The 22163-nt window shown below is 43.6% G+C and overlaps 1 protein-coding gene and 1 non-coding gene across 7 annotated transcripts in view; both read left to right on the top strand.

Annotated features, from left to right (window-relative positions):
- MTHFD1L (methylenetetrahydrofolate dehydrogenase (NADP+ dependent) 1 like) overlaps positions 1 to 22163 on the top strand; it is a 195584-nt gene that overhangs the window by 2343 nt on the left and 171078 nt on the right. For 5 of the 6 annotated variants that reach the window (XM_060029784.1, XM_060029788.1, XM_060029785.1 and 2 more), the window contains 6 exons: positions 2157 to 2241; positions 3404 to 3454; positions 3560 to 3613; positions 7696 to 7820; positions 10086 to 10186; positions 11605 to 11741. In XM_060029784.1, the coding sequence (XP_059885767.1) occupies positions 2157 to 2241; positions 3404 to 3454; positions 3560 to 3613; positions 7696 to 7820; positions 10086 to 10186; positions 11605 to 11741 (553 nt within the window). Of the gene's footprint in view, positions 1 to 541; positions 729 to 2156; positions 2242 to 3403; positions 3455 to 3559; positions 3614 to 7695; positions 7821 to 10085; positions 10187 to 11604; positions 11742 to 22163 lie in introns of all 6 variants that reach the window. The other variant, XM_060029787.1, reaches the window with a different exon arrangement.
- On the top strand, positions 10944 to 11077 carry LOC132437467 (small nucleolar RNA SNORA70). Its single transcript, XR_009522050.1, has one exon. It is a non-coding gene; the product is annotated as a small nucleolar RNA SNORA70 (small nucleolar RNA).

The raw sequence follows: 22163 nt of genomic DNA, 5'->3' as shown, positions 1-22163 counted from the left end.
TGATGAGAAACATCTATGCTACTTTCTAGACTTCCTGAGCCTGGTAACTCCTTGCTTGCTTTGCTTGGCACTGTAAGAATAATGGAAGAATAAGGAATAACCCCAAAGAATGAAACGTCACACATGTGGCAAGTTGTGGGGGAATTAGCCAACTTTATGAGCAGAGTTGGTGACAGGTGTCAGCTTCTACGGTCGTGTGCCCTTCATTCTATTGAGGGGTAGGTGCTGCAAGTGTTTCTGGGAAAATTGCTTTTGGAAGGAGTGTTTTTAGCGTTCAGGTGTAGCTTTGAGACACAGAACAACACTGTACAAGTATAAGAACAAAGGTAGAGTCCTTGTAGTACACCTGCCCTGCAGATGAGGAAACGGGTTCCTTAGTGGCTCAGTGAATTGCCCACGCTAGTCAACCAGAGGCCTGATTTCCCCTGAGTGCTTCAGGGCCACCCAGACTCCTTGTTGAAGACACACATTCCCAGGCCCCACCCAGACTTAGGGAGTCCGACTTTCTGGGCTGAGTCACAAAGCCTTTCTCTTTACCAAGCTTTCCAGATGACCCATATACACATTGCCAAGAACCACTTGGGACCCGCACTCCAGTGCCTTCCCACACTAGCCAGAAATGAGGACCCAGTATGGCCCAAATTAGCAGCCAAGAAAGGCAGAGAACCTGCATACGGCGTGTCCTCAGCCGCATGTTGTTGGACAGAAGATTCTTGCTCGTTTATAAGGTGATTTGTGAACTTTCACATATAGTCTGGTTTATCAACACAACAATACAATTGTTTCACTGGGAATCAAGTTGCTTTATCCCAAGTGTTTAAAAACAAACCAAAACCTTCCTGGGTTGTAGACAGCTGCATGCCCATTTACTCTATGTCTTCTAGCCCAGCTGACTGTGGGAAGGCTCATCCTGGTTGAGTTTTGAAGCCTTTAAAGTTTTCCGAGCACCCTTCTCTCCTAAGCCACCTACAAGAGCAGTGCCTGCCAGTTACATTCGTCAAATTCTTCTCTAAAACTGGGAGGAGTTTTGCCCCTGGCCATTCTGCCTTGTCCCTTTGCTCATGGCCATTTATTGCTGATGGGATCTGGCTGGAAGTTCCCCTTGCATTTTTTGAAAGCTGTTGTGCATGCAAGACCCTGATGGAAACAAGAGATGATCCTTAGAGGTGGTCTTAAGCACTGAAGCTTGGGTGCTGCCTTGGCTAAGCCTTTTGTCTATTATTGTGAGAGGAAAAAGAGCCAACTTTCTTTTTTTAATTTTTTATTTAATATTTTTAATTAAAAATTTTTATTGAAATATAGTTGATTTACAATGTTGTGTTCCAGGTATACAGCAAAGTGGTTCAGTTATACAAAATTGTCTATATGTATATAGATAGAGATATCTTTTTCAGATTCTTTTCCATTATAGGCTGTTACAAGATACTGAGTATAGTTCCCTGTGCTATATAGTAGGTCCTTGTTGTTTGTCTATTTTATATATAGTAATGTGTATCTGTTAATCCCAAACTCCTAATTTATCCCTCCCCCCCTTCCCCTTTCGTAACCATAAGATTGTTTTCTATGTCTGTGGGTCTGTTTCTGTTTTGTAAATAAGTTCATTCGTAAGAGCCAACTTTTTTTTTTAATACATTTATTATTTATTTATTTTTGGCTGCGTTGGGTCTTAGTTGCACACGGGCTTTCTCTAGTTGCAGCAAGCAGGGGCTGCTCTTAGTTGCGGTGTGCGGCCTTCTCATTGTGGTGGCTTCTCTTGTTGCAGAGCACAGGCTCTGGGCGCGCGGGCTCAGTAGTTGCAGCACACGGGCTCAGAAGCTGTGGCTCGCGGGCTCTAGAGCGCAGGCTCAGTAGTTGTGGCGCACAGGCTTAGTTGCTCCGCGGCATGTGGGATCTTCCCGGACCAGGGCTCGAACCCCTGACCCGTGCATTGGCAGGCGGATTCTTAACCACTGCGCCGTGGGGGAAGCCCTACGCCAGGTATTTCATGATTGTTCTCCTCCCCCTCCCTCCACCCTTTCCACACTTAGAGGAGCCTGTCCTTGTGCTGTCTAATTAGTTTCATTTAGAGTAGAAAACCTTCTAAGAAAATGTGTTGTATCCATCCTTTCTAGTCATTAACCTAGACCTGACTATGTTGTTTTTCTTTCTCAATGCAGAGACATCATTCAGAATTCGAAAGAAGTTCTGAGTTTATTGCAAGGAAAAAACCCTGCCTTTAAGCCGGTTCTTGCTATTATTCAGGTAAGCTAAGAATGTGGTTCTGTCTTGCTATTTTAGGATGTCTTCTAATTTAGAAGACAACTATACACAGGTGACCAGCTGCATTTCTTGTCACAGAAGTCCCACTCGGGCTTCGGGGATGGAGGAGAAAGCTCATGTGGAAATGTTGTCATTTCCCCCTTTATCTGGTCATTTTGCCGCTTCAGGATTACAGGTTAGGTACCACTCTGTCTGAGTCTGTCTCCTTTTGGTGCGGATAGCTTCCGGAGGTCAGGAGGTAGGTGCTCATGTAAGTTGCATTACACAGGATATAATGTGGTCCATTATAAATGCTGATCAGATGTGATTTGAGTGGGATGGGAAAAAACATTCCACTTTGTTTCTGTGGAAGACAGATGCTTGCTGAGACATGGTATTTGGTGATCTTACTACTCAGTCTTTTCAAGCCTGCCATGAGTCTGAAGGGCCAAAAGCCATGGCATGGCAGGACTTGGGAGTTCCATGTCTGTGTTCTAGCCACGGCCCCTTCATTACCAGCTGCAGTTGGCACTGTTTGCCACCCTTATTGGCACACCCAGGTGACGCAGGTGCAGGGAAGTGGTGCGCTGGGCCGAGCCTGTAAGGTCACACAGCCCAGCAGTTGAGCTGCCTCTGTGGTTTTGGGTGCACGCTTAATGCATCAGAGTAGCAGCCTCTAGTTTCATCAGCGCTGTCATTTCAAGACTGGAGAGCTATGCTCAAGTCACTCTGGGGCCTGCGTTCTTTGGGGTCTGTTTCCTCACCCCCTACAAAGATAAGCAAGTGAGAAGAGTGGAAAGGAAAGCGAAACAAGAGCCTGGCCTCCTGGAATTCTGCTCATTGGTAGCTTTTCACCCAAGGGCAAGTCCTAAACACCCGTCTTAGGTGTCCTCACTTAGAAAGGAATGCTGCCTATGCGGCTATATACGCCCTATGAGGACTATTATTTTCAAAAGTGATATATCTTAAAGCCTGAGAAACTGACATGTTGATAAATACCAGCCCTTAGTCCCCTTTTATGAGCAATAAGATTCTTTTTCTGCATTTCCCTATCATCTTTGTAGTCAGATAATGTATAATCACAGAATTAGCCTTTGTATTGCTTTGTACCTTTTCAAGGTATTTTTATGTTGTTATGTTCCCCTTCTTGCTCTCCTTTCCCAAGGCAGGTGATGATAACTTGATGCAGGAAGTAAACCAGAATTTGGCTGAGGAGGTAAGGATTGTTGATTTTTTGAATGATTTTAAAACTTCATTTTAATTTTCGGGTGATAGATTCATTTTCTCTCCGTGACAAAATCGCCCTATGCTCTCTTTGCAGGCTGGTCTGAACATCACTCACATCTGTCTTCCTGCAGATAGCAGTGAAGATGAGGTAATACAGCAGCACACTTAACCCTTATTTTGTGTTCCTCTTCAGTCCTAACAGACCTCTTAACATCTCTTAGTTGTGGTCAGAACTGAACAAGCCTTTTCTTAGGGCTGAACTTGTAGAGGGAATAGTTCATTTTTCCCACTAGTGTAGATGCCCCTTGATCTATCTGTCCCTTACCATGTTTCTTTTTTTTTAATCGAAGTATAGTTGATTTATAATGTTGTATTAGTTTCTGGTGTATAACAAAGTGACTCAGTTATACATACATTTATGTATTCTTTTCCATTATGGTTTATTACCATATCGAATATAGTTCCTTGTGCTATTCAGTATGACCTTGTTGTTATCTCCTTACCATGTGTTTCTGTTGATGATGTGACCTATGATGTGGTGACTTTGGTTGTGTTTCTTCAGCTGTAGCAACAGCATCGTCTAGTGGAAATTATCAGTGTCTGGAGGACTAGTTCTGGTTTGCAGTGTCCTGACAGGTTGTTTGACCTTGCTTGGACCGTTCTTTGGTTTCTCTGGGTCTCAGTTGCCCTGTCGATAAAATAAAGGAGAAGATATTTTTCAGGCTAACCTTGTGTGAATCCTTCAGTGGTGTTTGGGGGCAGCTGATGAAAATCCACCATAGGGGGGCTTCCCTGGTGGCGCAGTGGTTGAGAGTCCGCCTGCCGATGCAGGGGACGCGGGTTTGTGCCCCGGTCCGGGAAGATCCCACATGCCGCAGAGCGTCTGGGCCCGTGAGCCATGGCCGCTGAGCCTGCGCGTCCGGAGCCTGTGCTCCTCAACGGGAGAGGCCACAACAGTGAGAGGCCCGCGTACCACAAAAAAAAAAAAAAAAAAGAGAAAATCCACCACAGGGTTCTTTTGTTGCTACTGTATGTGCTTTAGTTGTTTCCACCAGCAGGGAAGACCAGTCCTCATAAGTGTCATCTCAAGCGTGGGAGAAGCAATCACCCCTATAAGTAGGGCCTAGGAAACTGGACCACGGGCCATCCTGGTGTCTCCTCCTTCTATGGCTAGGTTTTCTTCAGACTGGCTGTGGCAGTGCTGAAAACCTTAAGTAATCTGGAGTAACACAGAAGTTTTTTGTATGTGAATAAAGTTTAGCAGTAGGCAGTCCCCGGCTGGTGTGGTGGCGTCACTGAGTCGTTAGGACCTCAGGGGCTCCCTGGATCTTGCTGCGCTGTGGTCTTTGTTGTGTTGCCTCATCCAGGATGGCAGATTCAGCGCTACAGGTCACATCCACATTCCAGCCAGTGTCAAAGAGAAAATAAATCCAGTCTCAGTGAGGAGAGACATAATCTGAAAGGATTATTGCAAGGTGGGGAAAGGGACTGCACACTCTGCCCGTAAGCTTGACACACCTTTGAGAGGTCAGCAAAAGGCTTCTCTTCTATAGGGAGGAAAGAACCCAGTGTGAGAAAAGTGGGATGAAAGGGTGGCTTGATGGGATAGGAGATTAGAGAATGTTTTACCCCGAGGCCAGCCTATTCTCCCAGGGAGGTTGGGTGGTGGTAGAGCTGTTGGCCAATCAGACCGAGGGTAGGTTAAAGGTTAGGAACCTGGGGGAAGGGAAGAAGCTTACCCAGAGTTTGGTTAACAGACATTTTGTGCCGATGGATCAGTGGAGACCAGCAGTTCAAGTAAATCATTTATGAACGAAGAATAGAACTTTGTGGGGTCTGGAGACGAGGGAGCATTGGATGGTCGTGTCAGAATCATATGGGGAAGGTGGTTCTTTGCAGTCCACAAAGGATGGGGGCATTTCTTAACCATCCCTGTTTTCCAGGACCACAGGGCTTAGTTCAACAAGTTCTTATCACCAGCAAGAAAAAGGAAGGACAAAGACCAAAGTCAGGATCCCAGTCTTTCTCCTGAAAGCCACAGTTCTGCTTCCATTCCACTGGCCTGACCTAATTGCTTGGCCTTTTTGCAAGGGAGGCGAGAAATGTGGTCTTTATACCAAGTGGCCCACGATCATTTCTAGCACAGCTAAAAATGAAGAGTTCATTACTAAGAAAGAACAGAAATTGGATATTGGGCAAACAGTTTCTACCACACTTGCCATTGTAAGATATTACCAATACTGACACCTGTCCTACCAGTACTAACAGAATGCAGAGAAAGTTGTTTTCCCTTTGCAAAGGACACTCATTTTCTGCAGTAGAATTTGCATGTTCTTAGATTGTTTTGCCGCTGGTATTGATAGCCCTTGACTTTTTTTTCCCCCTTGGCTTATTTAATTTTTTTCATTCAAATTTTTTTTCCAGTTTGTCACCGTATTTTTTAAAAATTCTTATTGGAGTATAGTTGCTTTACAATCCTGTGTTAGTTTCTACTGTACAGCAAAGTGAATCAGCTGTATGTATACGCATATCCCCTCTTTTTTTGGATTTCCTTCTCCTTTAGGTTCCCCTTGGCTCATTTTTTTGACAAGGAGTCACTTATTCACTCTTTTTCTTTGAAATTCTGATAAATGGGAATTTATATGATGGTGTTATTATGTTGGAAAAGAGTAAGGATCTTAATTTATTAAGATTTTGTTGTCGTTGTTACCTCTAACTACGTTGGAGGTAACAGTAGTACCCTCACTTCATTCTGGCTGGGCTCTGTGTATAGATGCCACCCCGTCTGACCACCCCCTACCTGCCATCACTCCATATCAATTTCAGAGATTATACTATTATTGTTGTTATTTTTTTGGTCATTTTATTTATTTATTTATTTGGCTGCATTGGGTCTTCGTTGCTGTGCATGGGCTTTCTCTCTAGTTGCAGCGAGCGGGGGCTACGCTTTGCTGCGGTGCACGGGCTTCTCATTGCTGTGGCTTCTCTTGCTGTGGAGCACGGGCCCTAGGCAAGTGGGCTTCAGTAGTTGCAGCACACAGGCTCAGTAGTTGTGTCTCACAGGCTCTAGAGCGCGGGCTCAGTAGTTGTGGTGCACGGGCTTAGTTACTCAGAGGCATGTGGGATCTTCCTGGACCAGGGATTGAACCCGTGTCCCCTGCATTGGCAGGCAGATTCTTAACCACTGTGCCACCAGGGAAGTCCCTGTTGTTATTGTTGTTATTGGTCTTGTCTTCTCTACTAGAATATAAGCTCCATGAGGGCAGATATTTTTTACAACTGTATTTCCTTTACTCAGAACTGGTACAAGGTAGATATTCAAAACATTCAACATTTGTTGAATGAATGACAGAATGATGAATATTAAACAAAATTTTCTTTCTGAGTTTTCTGAATATATCAAATAGCTTTTTCTTCTCTTACCAGGTAGAAATACCATCATGATTTTTGCTAGATAGTCAAACAGAAATGGTAAACTAACACTTCTCATAGTGAGATCCATATCTACGAGCTAGAATCTCTCTTAGTTATCAACAAGTAACATTGCTAAGTGAAATCCTGGCGTAAAATAGAGGTAAACAGAGAGGCCAGAGCATTGCTTATTTAAAGACATACGTGGCCATTCAATATCGATTATATTAGCTTCCCAAACTGCTTTGGTCTTTTTCATAAACAGCAAATTATTTTAGTGTTTCCTGTAAAATGGAGCTATCTATGCTTAGAGGTTTTCCGTCATAAGCCTTTGGAAATGCTTTCTACATGCCATTCTGGTCCAGAGAACAGGAGGGCCTGAGTGTCATGATTAGTAAGCTTTGGTTAAGCACAGTGTGCTTGAAACACAGGCTTCTCTGGGCCAGGTTGGAATGCTCAAGGTTCCTGAGTCCTGGCCTCCCTGAAAGTTGGCATTGCATTGGGCTCAGATCTGATTGTGGACAGGGAATTGTCTTTTGCTGATCTCAGCTTTATTAACTGTTGAACTTTGGTTTTGTTTTGTTCTGTTCTGGCAGAGAATAGAGCGATAAGAAGGACTTGAAGTCACTAAAAAATTCAGCCAAGCTTTTATAAACGTGGTTAGAGGGAACGTAGACTTCTTCATTCTGCTTTACACCAGGTCTTCAACAAGGAGAAAAAAGAAACTAAAACAGATGCATTTTCATGAATCTATTTTTGACATAAAGTGTCTGTTCTTGGGTCTTATTTTTGCAAAACTGACTTTAGTTTTCACTTTAGATCATAGATGAGATCCTGAAGATTAATGAAGACACCAGAATACATGGCCTTGCCCTTCAGATCTCCGAGACCTCATTTAGCAACAAAATCCTCAATGCCTTGAAACCAGAAAAAGATGTGGATGGGTGAGAACATAGAAAAGAAAACAATCGACTCATTGCTAAACTAGTTTTTCTACTGTGAATTCCTTAAAATTCTTCTCTTTCAGCTATGTCAGTAATTGAGCCATGAATGAAATCATTCTAAATATTTCAGGAGTTGGAGGGCTTGTAAAATTATGCTTAAGGAAGTACGTATTTGAGAAAATACACTTGCCCTTTGGTAGTGCTTGGGTGCCATTTTGGCCGAATCATACTCACTTGAGAAGCTCCTGTCTGACGTACAGAGTCCTTAGCCAGCTCTCCTCTTCTAATAGCTTTTCCTTTTCCTTAATAATTCTACCAAACGAGAGAAAAAACCCAGGGACCTGCTTCACCACAGTAGCACATTCTGCCGTAGTCCCAGGCCAGCGGAGGAAAACAAAGCAAGCACTTACATTCATAACGTGAGGTTTTATTTGAAATTTGAGGGGAAAACTGTGAATATCAGGTGCTCTGATATTGGTCTTAGACTCATGTCATGACGTAAGCTTCATGGGACAGGGAATACTGACCATCCATATGGGAGTTCATGATGTTTCCTGGAAGTTAAAAACCTCATCTTCCTACATGGAAATAAGAAATGTTTGTATCGTGGCCAGAAAGAACGTGATATATTTAGCATTCCAGGGTCGTAAGCAAATTTATAACGTTAGTCTTGTAGGGACTGGATTGAGTGACCAGCACCTCACTGGCATACCCATGTTCCCCCATTATCCTAGCCTTCTCTTGTGACTTAGGGCAGACTCAAACATGGGTAGAAGATTGTCATGAAAATCTCCGATCCTCTAGCAGATAAACCATAAAGGGGGAAGAGGCTCTAATCAATTAGAAAACATCCAGAATCCTAGGGTATCGAGATGTAGTTTTCAGTCTTTCATAAAAAGAGAGAATTATGAAAAGTTTTCCAAGTATCTCTATTTTGTTACTAACCTGTATTGAGACCATCAATTTAAGCTAAATAGTTAGGGACTATTTTGTCCTTGGTTTGACCAAGGAAGAACACAGAAGGCATTGAAAGGACATGGTCCCTCATTTTTTTCCTTGATTTCCTTAAGGAGATAAGTACTGATGTCGAGTGGGGATCAGACCTTGAATCCAAGTCTTGCTAGGTCACCCCTGATTTCTAGGATTGGTTCTGGACTTTGATATTGATGGAGATGTAAATTTCCTCAGGATAAAGTGGCTGCAGGACCACAGCATTGCACACATCCAGGGCCACCATTCCATGCGGTCCATTGAACAGAGCTCCCTAGCATTGTGCAGTGAAGCCCCACGTGGCCTCCAGCTGCGGTCCTGCTGTCCAGGCAGAACCAGAACGCCCAATGTCGTCCTGACTCCTAGGGACCACGTTGGAGTTGCCTGAGGGACTGCTCTAGAAGCTAATGACCTCTATTCCTGCTCACTCTTTCATTTCTATTTAATAATTTAATATATCCTACCTATCTGTCGATGAAAATTCAATTAACGATCAAGTTAAGAAGGAAGAAAGGGAATTTTATTCAAGCCAAACCAGGGATTATAACCCAGGAAGCAGATTCTCAGGAAGCTCTGAGAACTGTTCCGCCTGTTAGAAGTCGAAGGCACAGTCATATACATCTTTGAGAGAAAGGATCGAACATCAAAATGACATACTGATGTTTTACGTAAAGTTCACCAAGGACACATAGTCCAGGTCAGCATGTACAGAGCGAGCAGCAAGTCACCATGACTCCCTACAGAGCTGGGAAAGAACACTGGTCTTTTAAGAAGTTACACCGCTAGTGTCAGAAGAAAAAAATAAGCAGGGATTCTCATCTTTGAAGAGCTCTGGTTAATGGTTTTTTTTTTGCGGTACACGGGCCTCTCACTGCTGTGGCCTCTCCCGTTGTGGAGCACAGGCTCCGGATGCACAGGCTCAGCGGCCATGGCTCACGGGCGCAGCCGCTCCACGGCATGTGGGATCTTCCCGGACCGGGGCACGAACCCGTGTCCCCTGCATCGGCAGGCGGACTCTCAACCACTGCGCCACCAGGGAAGCCCTGGTTAATGTTTAACCAAGATACACACTGCACATGAGGGAGGGAAGAGGCCCAAACAACCACGCAGAGAGAATTTTATATTTAATTTTTTCTTGTCCTGCCTTAAAAGATAAATTGTATTTCATCGTATCAAATATTGACTTGGTTGTTATTTGGGATTAATTCATGTGGATTACAGATGAGTGAGTTTTGGCCAAGCTTGACTTACTTGTTCTCTTATTTTTTGATTCAGAGTAACGGATGTAAACCTGGGGAAGTTGGTACGTGGGGACGCCCATGAGTGTTTTGTTTCACCTGTGGCCAGAGCTGTAATTGAACTTCTTGAAAAGTCAGGTATGAGGCTCCTTCAGAAATGTTGCTATTTTCTATTTTTTGTTATTTATGTGAGTTTTTAGTAAGGATTTGCTTCTGGAAGATACTTATTGAAACACAGAAGCGATACTCAGTGTCAGCTTTATTTTTCTCATCTTTTAGGAGATATGAATGACTGGCAAATTTCTCTAATAAAGATTAGCTGTATTATAATTTTAAAGAGAAATTGGTAAAGATGAATGATTAACCTGTGTTTTCTCAGTTTCTCTTACGAAACCTTCAAAATAACCACAATGAAAAATGTTTCAAGTTTCAGCTCATATCTGTCAATATGTAAACCTAGATAAGTTTTATATTTAAAACTTAAATGAAGAAGCTGTCAGATATAGTTTCGGGTATAGAAACCTAGATTAGGATCTATCAGTGAGCAGTATCTCTTTCAGTAATCAGTATTTAATTTTTTCTGTACACCAGCTTGAGTGAAAAGGAGACAATGCCCCTCCCCTACAGCCAAACATGAAATGATTGAGCAAAAATTCCAAAATATATACCAAAGTTCTATTAGAAGATTAACTTTCAAGATATACCTTTAGGACATTAGCCATTAAGCTCAAGTCTCTGAGATAATCCGTATAGACAGTGTTTTTCCATCACATGGATAATTAGAATGATGATTCTAGGTCACTCTACCATAAAGTTTGCAAAGAAGGAATAAGTTATGGCTTATAGTCATTGTAGGTTTGGTACTCAGAGGGCCAAGTTTTCAAAGGCGATTTTTTTGCAGCCTATTAAGCCAACCCTGCTCTTTTCCCCGTGGGAGCCCAGTGTGCAATGGTTGCAAACAGCAGCCTCCTTGGTAGTGTGTGCAGCCTCTTGCCTGTATGGGTTGCCCTCAGGGACTTCGAGACAGCCCTTTCCAGTGGACGTTCATGTCTGCCATGCTGTCCCCAGTCTGGGCTCCAGACAGGTATGTGCGGTGCCTTTGGAAAGCCCCGGGGCACAGTGGCCTGGGTCCACATTGGCCAAATCGTAATGCCCATCCGCGCCAAGCTGCCGAACAAGGAATATGTGATTGAGGCCCTGCACAGGCCGAGTTCAAGTTCCCTGGCCACCAGAAGATTCGCATCTCCAAGAAGTGGGGATTTACTAAGTTTAATGTGGATGAATATGAAAACATGGTGGTAGAAAAGTGGCTCATCCCAGATAGCTGTGGGATCAAATACATCCCTAATCGTGGCCCCTTGGACAAATGGCAAGCCCTTCACTCATGAGAGCATTGGCGCTGTCCCCTCCTTAATCACGCCCACCAATAAATGCTGCTTTCCTGTCCAAAAATTAAATTAAATTAAAATAAAAGCTATTTTTCCTTACATTAAAGCTGTATGGGAGGAAGACTTTGAAGTTTTGATTATAATACTGAATTTCCATTTGGTGGGTAGGTGTCAACTTAGATGGAAAGAAGATCTTGGTAATAGGAGCCCATGGGTCTTTGGAAGCCACCCTGCAATGCCTGTTCCAGAGAAAAGGGTCCATGACAATGAGCTCCCAGTGGAAAACACCTCAGCTTCAAAGCAAGGTAAGCATCTTTCATGTTGGAAACATATCCTTCAGTGCCTATATTAGAAAAGGAGGACTGAAATGCATAGGCTGATCGTTTAACGTAAAAAGTTAGAGAAAGAACAGCAGAAAATCTCAAAGGATGAAAACAAAAGAGCAGAGATTACTGAAATAGAAAACAAATATGTAATATGAGAGGTTATCAGCAAAGCCGAAAGATAGTTCTTGGAAAAATCTAGTAAAATAGACACACCACTAGCCAAAGTAATTAAGACAAAAAGAGAGAACACCAGCAATGTTAGGAACAAACAAGGGGACATAACCACAGAAGCAAAAATTATTTTTTAAAAAGGAGAATATGAACAACTTTATGTTGATAAATTTGAAAAATTGTATGGAATGAAAACTTTCCTAGAAACTGTGACCTACAAAACGGATTCAAGTAAAATTGAGTAGTCTTATATATAATTGAAGACATTGAATCAGTCTACCCAGCAAACAAGCAAACAAAAAAAGGCACTAGGTCGTTTTATAAATGAGTTACCACAGGAAAGAACATTTTCTCTGGAGAATAGAAAAAGAACATTTCCTAACTCATTGTATGAGTGCCCAGTGCAGACAATGACAAGATGCTAAGGGATAATTACAGGCCAATTTCACCTATAACATAGATGAAATAATCGTTAGCAAAATAGAAAACCAAATCCACTATCCCATTGGGACTATCATAGGATTGCAGGGGGGTCTGACATTAAAATCTGTTAAAATGTATTAATGTAATTTACCACATTATCAGATTAAAAACTATACTGTCACCATAGTAGATGCAGAAAAGTCACTAGATAAAATCTAATATTCATTATGATTTTTTCCTGAGAAAAACATTAGACTAGGAATTTAAGGAAATTCCTTAACAAGATAAAACATCTATAAAAACTTAGAGTGAAAAATCTCATTTAACAGTGACATTAGAAACATTTTCTTAAATTAGGAAAGACAAGGGCGCCTGTTATTAGTACTCCTAACCAGCATTGTGTGGGAATTCCTAGACAATGCAGTAATATGAAGAAAGAAAGGAAGAAAATTCATAATGATCGGAAAGGAAGACACCAAACTGTCATCAATCCTGGGTAATATGATTACATAAGAAGTCCAAAAGAACCTATTAAAATATCAGAATTAGTAAGAGTTCATCTGGGTTCTTGGATATAAGATCAACATGCAAAAATCAATTGCATTTCTAAACACTACTCCCCACAGTTAGAAAATTAATTTTTAAAGAAATACAGTTTATGATAACAATGAGAATATAAGATATCTAGGAATATATTTAACAAAAGTTATTTCTGACCTTTTGAAAGAAATTATATAATTTTGATGAATGTCATTAAGAAGACCCAATTAAAAGCAGAGATACCATATTCACGGATAAGAAGGCTCATCTTTTTTTTCCTCTTTAATTAATTAATTAATTTATTTTATTTATTTATTTTTGGCTGCACTGGGTCTTCCTTGCTGCGTGCGTGCTTCCTCTAGTTGCGGAGAGCGAGGACTACTCTTCGTTGCGGTGCGCGGGCTTCTCATTGCGGTGGCTTCTCTTGTTGCGGAGCATGGGCTCTAGGCACGCGGGCTTCCGTAGTTGTGGCTCACGGGCTCTAGAGCACAGGCTCAGTAGTTGTGGCGCATGGGCTTCATTGCTCCGTGGCATGTGGGAACTTCCCGGACCAGGGCTTGAACCCATATCCCCTGCATCGGCAGGTGGATTCATAACCACTGTGCCACCAGGGAAGCGCAATAAGACTTGTCTTAAAGGTACTAATTCTCCCCAAATCAGTCTATAAATTAGAATCAGAATCCTGACGTAGGGCTTCCCTGGTGGCGCAGTGGTCGAGAGTCCGCCTGCCGATGCAGGGGACGCGCGTTCGTGCTCCGGTCTGGGAGGATCCCACATGCCACGGAGTGGCTGGGCCCGTGAGCTGTGGCCGCTGAGCCTGCGCGTCCGGGGCCTGTGCTTTGCAACGGGAGGCCACAGCAGTGAGAGGCCCTCATACCGCAAGAAAAAAAAAAAGAACCCTGACATAATATTATTGTGTAGACGTTGACAAGCTGATTCCATTTACATGGAAGCACAAGGACAAAAACAAGACAGTTTTGAGGAAAACTAAAGCTGTAAATATCAACAAGAAAGAATTTTTAAAAACAGCATTCATTGGAAAAAATCACGTTGCAGAAGGCTGTATTTCATCTAACACCATTTATATAGGGTTTTAAATCAGTACCACGTATATATTTTTAGGGCTCCATACATATAAAGTAAAAGTATAAAGAAAGGAGTAGAAACTGTGAACCAGATCAGGAAAACCATGACAGGACAAAGATGTGCAGGTAGGTAAGAGGAGACTAGGGGACCTTCACTTGTGTTGGTCATGCCTTTCCTTCAACTAGCCAATGGGCGGGATGTCCAGGTGTGTTATGTTATTCTTTTACATTTCCATGTCTGAAATAGTTAATAAAGTTTTTAATTTCAAAAACTGACAATGAATTTCACAGATTTCAAGCAAAGTGAAGTTAAATTAAAAGCGCATTAAGTACAATAAATTAACTAAAATCTAAAATACATGGTCTTCACTTCGCAGCGTGAGGATGGAAACCAACAAGTTGTAGTCCTGTCCAGGGGAGACGGGCCTCTCGACTGAGATTTGTAATTTTTCAGTGGCAGGTGGATCTGATGTACATAATTGCTTCTTGTTTTAAAATAGCCCAGCAACATGGTCTTGCAATTAAACTCAAACCTATGTGCTTTTTCAGTGGTCACCACGTGGTGGCAGCCTATTCAAGAAAATTCAAGGACAATGTTTCATACTTCATAGAGGCCAGGATTTTAGGTTGGGAAGCTTAGTAGAAGAGGACAGTAAACTTGCCCTGAACTGAACAGCTGTGACGAAAAAGAGAAAAATGCCTTCATTGGCAATTCAGTGTTTTCACAGCTGTCACAGATACTTTTGCTAGTTGTATCTGTATTTTTGAACAACAAAGACATCTTTCAAAGTGCTTTTTTTATTATGGAAATAAATCACCTTGACTCTTTCGGATAAAGCTCACCCTGACTTTGAGAATGATGATTACAAGGCTTTATTCTCTAGAGAATCTAGAAATTGAATAGCATTCTGGTTCCCGCATGTCTAAGAAGGCTCTTTTCAATAGCTGACGTTGCACGCACATTTTGTTTTCCTAAGTCTGTGGCACTTAGAGTGGCACCGCTGTGAATCTTATAGGCTGTCAACTTCCACTCTTTTTATTGCTTCAACTTTATAGCCAAAAATAGGGAAAAATTCCGGGCTCCCTGTACTTGTCTTTAAAGTTCAGTTGGTCTCTGGTGTTTGGCCCTCTCTACCTGGCTTACTTACATACAACAGGCTCCCCTCACACCACAGGATAAAGGCTGAATCTTTCCATTTTTTGGTGCTAGGAGCCAACTTCACTAGTCACTTACCTCCCCGCTGATAGGCCTCCATGCTTCTGCCTGACATTTGACGTTTCAGTATTCCTACATTTTCTTTCTAAAACACAGGCCATTGCGGGGCCTGGTTTCAGAGGGTCAGTGCGCCCTCCGCAGACCACAGTGACTGCAATTAATGTGGTGCAAAGAACAGCCAGGCCCAAGTTAGTGTCCAGGACACCTGAACGGGACAGGCTGTGTCCACCCTCGGAAAGCCTCCACTGTGAGAATCCTTGAAAGTATAAATTTAACAACAGATTCGGATTTTTGTTTTCTGATTCCATCGACAATGCATTTTAAGATGATAGTGCATTATAAGTGCATCTGAACAGTGCATTTTAAGATTATGGCCCATTTATCTTCTCATTATCAACAATGCTAAGTATCAGGGAGAGCAAAGAGCAAGCAAAGGATTATAGCTATTAGGTCACAGGACGTTATCTTTGAAAAGCATTTCTTACCTGCTTGTTTGTACCTGACATGGGACAAGACCCCCTGTTGGCCATCTGGTGGGGGATTTCCAAAACCAGGGGGGTGAGGGTTTGGGGATCAGGAGGGGACTGTAACACTGGAGTCCTGTCCACCACCTCCTGAACTACCCGTAGCCTTTCAAGTTTGGGATGACCTTGAAGCAGTCGCAGCCTGCTGCAACCAGTAGGAACTGTCTTTGAAGGTCTGGAGTCAGAGACAACATTTGTGTTTTCGGGAAGCAATAAAACATAGGCGTTGGTGGAGACAGCTCTGGATTCAAGCCTTATCTGTTGTTTAACGTCTCTGAGCCTGTCTCCTTATGTGGTGAATGGGGATCATAATACTCCCTGCCTCATGGGGCTGCTGTGAGAATTCAGTGATCACGTAAGTTTGCTTAGCACAGGATCCCTGGTAATAGCTTGGCTGTTACTGATGGTGAGTCAGGAAGGACACTGGCAAGTTTCACCATACGGATGTGCAGTTGATCCTCAGTGTGGAAATGGAAAGGCCAGTGGGTAATCACACTGTAAGGAGGTAATAAAAAATCAGGACCCAGGGTTCCTTATTGGAGGAAAACTAAGAGACAGTGTCCCTGAGAGAGTGGGTGCCCAGCTTTGGCCAGCCTGGGCTCTCCCTCTGGTCCTCACCTCCAGGGCTGTGGACCTCTTCCTTCCCTGATGCCTGTGTTACTCAAGCTGCTCCACTTCAGATCATGTCTCCTGGGGATTCCTGGTTTACCAGTCACTCCTTCCAGGAATAGTAGTCCTTCCTACGATTTTGAGGAGTAGTTACATTGAGTTAGTTACATAGAAATGGATCCCTTCTCTAACAGCCTGCCTAGATCTAAAGATAGTCTTTGGATACTGATTACGCATGAAATCTCATGGAGTCTGAACATGAGAATTGAGATTTGCCTTTTTAGAGAAGTACAGGAAAGAGAGTTGACTTCTGTATTTGGTAGCTTGATAGTTTATGCCCCTCTGAGCGTATGATTGAAAATTAAGAATAAGTTTCCTGCTTTGTTTTGCAGCATCAAAACAAAGATGCATTCTGCTTTGAGACGCGTTCTGTATTTACATGGGAGAGGGGAAGAATGTCTGGGCACTGACCCAAATCAGCTACACACTGTGGAGCATCAGCTGTTGGTACCCCAAAGCACTGGGTGTGATGTTTTTGGGTCCAGATAAGGAATCGCCCTCCTTCCTCCACCCAAACGAAGGCCCCTCACTCAGCTCCCCAGGCCCCTGGAGTGGAATGACACCCTCATGTAGGAGGGGACAGCCATCCGCCCTGTGAAAATGGGCCTAGATATGGAGATGTCCTCTTCCTCACCCCAAGGAGTTCACTCTGATACCAAAAGCAAATGTTCTGCATTTAGTATTTATGAGGCGGAGTGGTACCCCTCTCCTGGGAGGAGAGGCTGGCAGGCGCCCCGGGGCTGTGCTCACACGCCCTCACTTGCTCCGCTGGCTGGAAAGCCTCTTCGGAATCTGTGGTCGGGCGCAGCTGGAAGATGATGGCGAAATGGCCTCCAGCTGCAACGGATCAGGTCGATCCCAGCTGCGTGTATAAGAAATAACCCCAGAATAAGAGAAGCGTTGTATTTTGTTTGTCTCAGAGGATCTTGTTTCTCCTGAGCACGGAGATCGTCAAAACTAGCACTAACAGAAGAAGGAAAAATACAGGTCTTTCACACTTGAAGGATCAAAGTAGGCTGTTTTCTTGAGCCAAGCTAAATTATCACAAAGTCATTTCCACTTTAAATTCGGTACGTAGCATACAAAAGGCCTTAAAAAGGGAATTGGAAAATTCTAAATATATGTGTATTATACATATGAGATTTTGAAAAAGTAATCTATTTTCCAGAGATTGTGGGGAAAACCCTAGCTTTTGTTTTTTGGCCGAGCCACGTGGCTTACAGGATCTTAGTTCCCTGACCGGGGATCGAACCCCAGGCCGACGGCAGTGAAAGCGCCAAGTCCTAACCACTGGACCACCAGGGAATTCCTGGAAAACCCTAGCTTTTTTTGGGGGGGGGGGTATGCGGGCCTCTCACCGTTGTGGCCTCTCCCGTTGTGGAGCACAGGCTCCAGACGCACAGGCTCAGTGGCCATGGTTCACGGGCCCAGCCGCTCCACGGCATGTGGGATCTTCCCGGACCGGAGCACGAACCCGTGTCCCCTGCATCGGCAGGCAGACTCTCAACCACTGTGCCACCAGGGAAGCCCAACCCTAGCTTTTAAACTGGACTGGATTGGCAAGTTACACAAGTTTTTTTTTCTTTTTTATATTTATAATTTTTAATGCATTTGTCTTTTAAATCGGGTAGGAAATTATAAGTGTAGTTTCAAACCAAAAATACAAGAATACTGGCTTTTCTGGAGATCTTCATTTCTTCACACAGCTTGGAGTTACTGACTAGTGTCTTTTCACTTCTTGTAGAGCAGGTCTAATGGTAACGAACTCCCTCCACTTTGTTTAATATGCAAATGTATTCATTTCTCCCCCTTTTTTTTTTTTGAAGTACAGTTTTGCTGGATATAGAATTCTCAGTTGACAGATCTTGTTTTCTTCAGGCACTTTAAATATGTCATCCCACTGCCTTCTGTCCTCCAAGGTTTCTGATGAGCACGATAATTCTTTTTCACCAGAGAGGCTACCCTTAAACCAGTAACATATGGTAACAGCAGTAAGGACGGCTAACAATCATTGGGTTAGTGGTTACTGTGAACCAGGACTGTCCTTCACTTGTGTTATCTCGTTGATTCTGCAGCCATCTTATTAGGCAGGACTCTCACTCTTCCCATATCATAGATGAGGAAACTGAGGCTCAGAGAAGTAAAGAGACTGTGCAAATGTATATAATTTGAAAATCATAGAGGTGGCAGTACAGCCAGTATTTTTAGCCACTAGCCCACGTCAGCTCTTATTCCAGATAATCACAAAACCCAATCTTTAAAAGTACCTTTAAAGTCTAATCTTGAAAACCCAAAAGTATCTGACAGCTCGGATGGGCAACATTAGCGGGACCAAGGCCCAAGACATTAGACTTGGGTTGAGTTCACCACTGCTTCATTCCCACAGTTAATAGTCCCACAGATATCTTCCTAAGATAAGGAAGCCAGTTGCTCCCTGAGCCCTGGGCTTCTCACCACCCCTCCAGGGGCACTCTTCAGAATGGATGTGTCCACCCTCTTGAGAGGGCAGGGTGGGGGGCACCCTGGTCAGGTGTGTGGACATGCAGTACAGCCTCATTGATGTGAGTCCCTCCCCCCACCCCACCCCCCTGTAGTGGCTGGTTGGAGAAGATACCACCGACCCTGGGGCAGCACAGATCTTGTGCCAAGCAAATACCAAGGCTGCTGAGTAATGTGTGATTAAGTGACCTGGATAATGTAGCTCCCTGAGTTTCTTTGACAGATATTTCAACATTCATGGACTGAAAATGCCTTTGGATGTCAGCTCCCATTCCTCTCACTCTTGCTTCTGCCTGATCATTGTCTTGCTTATTAACACCAGAGAAGGAGGTGAATAGAACTTTTTAAAAAGCCCCCAAATCAGGCCATTTATATTTAGCAGCATTGAGAAAGGGATCTGAGAGAATCTGTTGAAACTTGGCGTGAGATCCAAAGGGGGCGTGTGAAGTCTCAGATGGTTCAAGGCAGGTACTGCACAAAGGAAGGGCTCCAGGCTGTGTCCTGCAGAGATCAGGCCAGTGACATCACCTCCCGTCCACCTACAGATCATCCCTGCTTGCCTGTCCGCACCATCGGCAGAGCCTGGCTCTATCTTTTACCCCTTCTTCTCCAGTGTAAATGCTTCCTAAGGATGTAGAATTAGAATACTCTAGTTGGTAGGTCTTAACATAATCTATAATGATAAAGCACCTTACATTTGTGTACAGATTTCGTTTTCAAAGTGTTTTCATATACTAGCGTTATATCCTGAAAGCAAGGTGTTATGTATGGTGCCTTGACCCTGGTTGTCAGTGAAAAGGAGCAGAGCCTGGATATGAATCGGGTCTTATAAAGCCCACCTGCCACGGTCTTCCCTCTGCACCTCAGTTCCTCTCTGTCAAGTGCAGCTTCTTCACTTCTCCAAGGAGGCAACTAAGGCCAGAGAGTTACTCAGGGGAAGTGGGATGCAGAAATCCTATGTGCAGCCCAGGGTTCAGAATTGGAAAGCACAAGTATGGCGGGAAATGCGACGCAACGCTGAATTTCCCACAGTCTCATCAATTCACCTTAACTTCAACACGGCATAACCGTAAATCATAAGGCTGTCCTGCCTCTGTGAAGTGGGGCTTGCTTCTCGTGGATCTGGGGACCATAAGTTGGTCTTTTCCACATTTTTGTGCTACGTGGTTCTGAGTCTTTGTCATATTAGATTATCTCTCATCACACATACACACACGCACAGACACACACAGGTGTGAGCTCACGCTCTCTGTGTGTGTCTCAGCCCTACTTTTTAGTTTTATTTCTTCCTAGGATGCGAGAAAGGGAATAATTCTTTTTTTTTTTTTTTTTTTTTTTTTTGCGGTACGCGGGCCTCTCACTGTTGTAGCCTCTCCCGTTGCGGACCACAGGCTCCGGACGCGCAGGCTCAGCGGCCATGGCTCACGGGCCTAGCCGCTCCGCGGCATGTGGGATCTTCCCGGACCGGGGCACGAACCCGTGTCCCCTGCATCAGCAGGCAGACTCTCAACCACTGCGCCACCAGGGAAGCCCAAGGGAATTATGCTTGATGAATCAAAGTATATCCATTAGTGGATTTGAGGTTGCATTTTCCTTTTATCATCCATCATAATTTATGTGAGAATCAAGTAAACTTGAAGAGGGATTAACTGTCTTTTCTATATCATTTGGGACACAACTGGCTATCTTTGATACACTCTTCTCATACGTTGAGCGGTAAATATGTTGAATGATGAAGTAAGACATGAACGTTTTAGAAAAAGGAAGGTCATTTATTAACCTTTGGGGGAAAAGTTGGGGAGCTAAGTGCTGTGATCATACTCCCAAGTTATCCATGTGGCTTGTAGTCATTCTGATTTATGAAATAGGTCTTAATTTTAAAAGCCAATAATGTCCTGCTGATCACAGATGAGAGTGGAGAAAAGAAACATAGGCAATTCCAGAAAGGAAAAAAATTCTCTGGGATGAGATCACTTGCTGAAGTGGGGGAGGTACCTTTTGCTGAGACTCATTCTCTTATCTTGCCAAAGTATTACAACATCTGAATGAACATGGTTTGACATCCTTACTTTAGAGTGTTTACACAGTTATTTTGATGTTCTCCTTTGATAGTATGCTTAATATTGCAGGAAAGTCTGTATATTTATCCATGGGTACGAAGCAAGAATCCTTCGGTAGATATTCAGTTAATTCGAATAAAAAGTTAGACATTCTAAGTTTGAATAATTTATGGATAAACAGGGACTCTGCTTATGAAAAGCTCTGCCTCAATAAAATCTCCATCGTCAGGGAATACACTGGACTCAAAGGGCAAGAGTTTACCCAGGCATGGTTGCCAATGCCCATTTCTATAATAAAGTCACTGATGAGTTCCTAATTGCCCAAAACGGAGTTTCTTTCCTTTTAGCTTGCTTAGCCACTGGGCATCACTGGAACCGGTGCCGGCTTGAAGGCATCCAGTCCTTCCTGTGTCTGGAGTCTCACCAGAGTCATATCATTTCTTCCCGTCTTTTGTCATTTACGATGAGTGCTCCCAAGAGATGCCTTAAACACCTTTTTCTCCCCATTCTACCTGTTTCCCTCGGGGATCTTGTCCAAGCTTCTAGTTTTAACTATGTCTATAATGCTGGCAGATCCCAGCCTGCACCCCCATCCTACTGACCTTCCTCAGTTCCAGGCATCCAGCTTCCTACCAGCCCTGTCCTCTGCCTGCTGCAGTAGAATGCTTTCCCTCTCAGCCCCTCCAGCATCGAGAGGAATCTTCCTAAAGCACAGCTGATGGTGTGAGGGCAGCCAGAGTGGCCCGGTCTGACAGCTACTTATCTGTTACCAAGAAAAGGCCAGCAAATCCCGGAATTTGGCATTTATTGAAAGAAAGTGACATTTCATAAAAAAGAAGAACACTTCACTCTTTTTAGGTCTTTGCCATGAGATGGCCACGGGGCCTCCACGCCACATGAGATTTCACAGACACACCCTGTCCTTGCAGAGCACCGTGAAAAGTCTTCTGCGGAACATGATGTGATCTGTAAAGCCGCTCACCCGGCTTGCACTAACCACAAAGTGTCCCAGTTCATTGAAAGTGAAAGAATGAGGGCCGGGTCACCTCCCACCCTCCCTCCCTCCCTCGGGGCCCCTCCCTGTACTTAACTGTGTGTGACAGCTGCCGGATGTCCCTGTTGCACAGGGACTGCCGGGTGTTAAACACTAGCAACGTTTTTAAGTATTTTACCAACTGTGTGGGCAAAAGAAGTAGAAATCGAACGTTTGTTTC

Source organism: Delphinus delphis, chromosome 14, assembly GCF_949987515.2.
Source record: "Delphinus delphis chromosome 14, mDelDel1.2, whole genome shotgun sequence".
NCBI lineage: Eukaryota > Metazoa > Chordata > Mammalia > Artiodactyla > Delphinidae > Delphinus > Delphinus delphis.
This window is presented reverse-complemented; position numbering and strand designations above follow the sequence as displayed.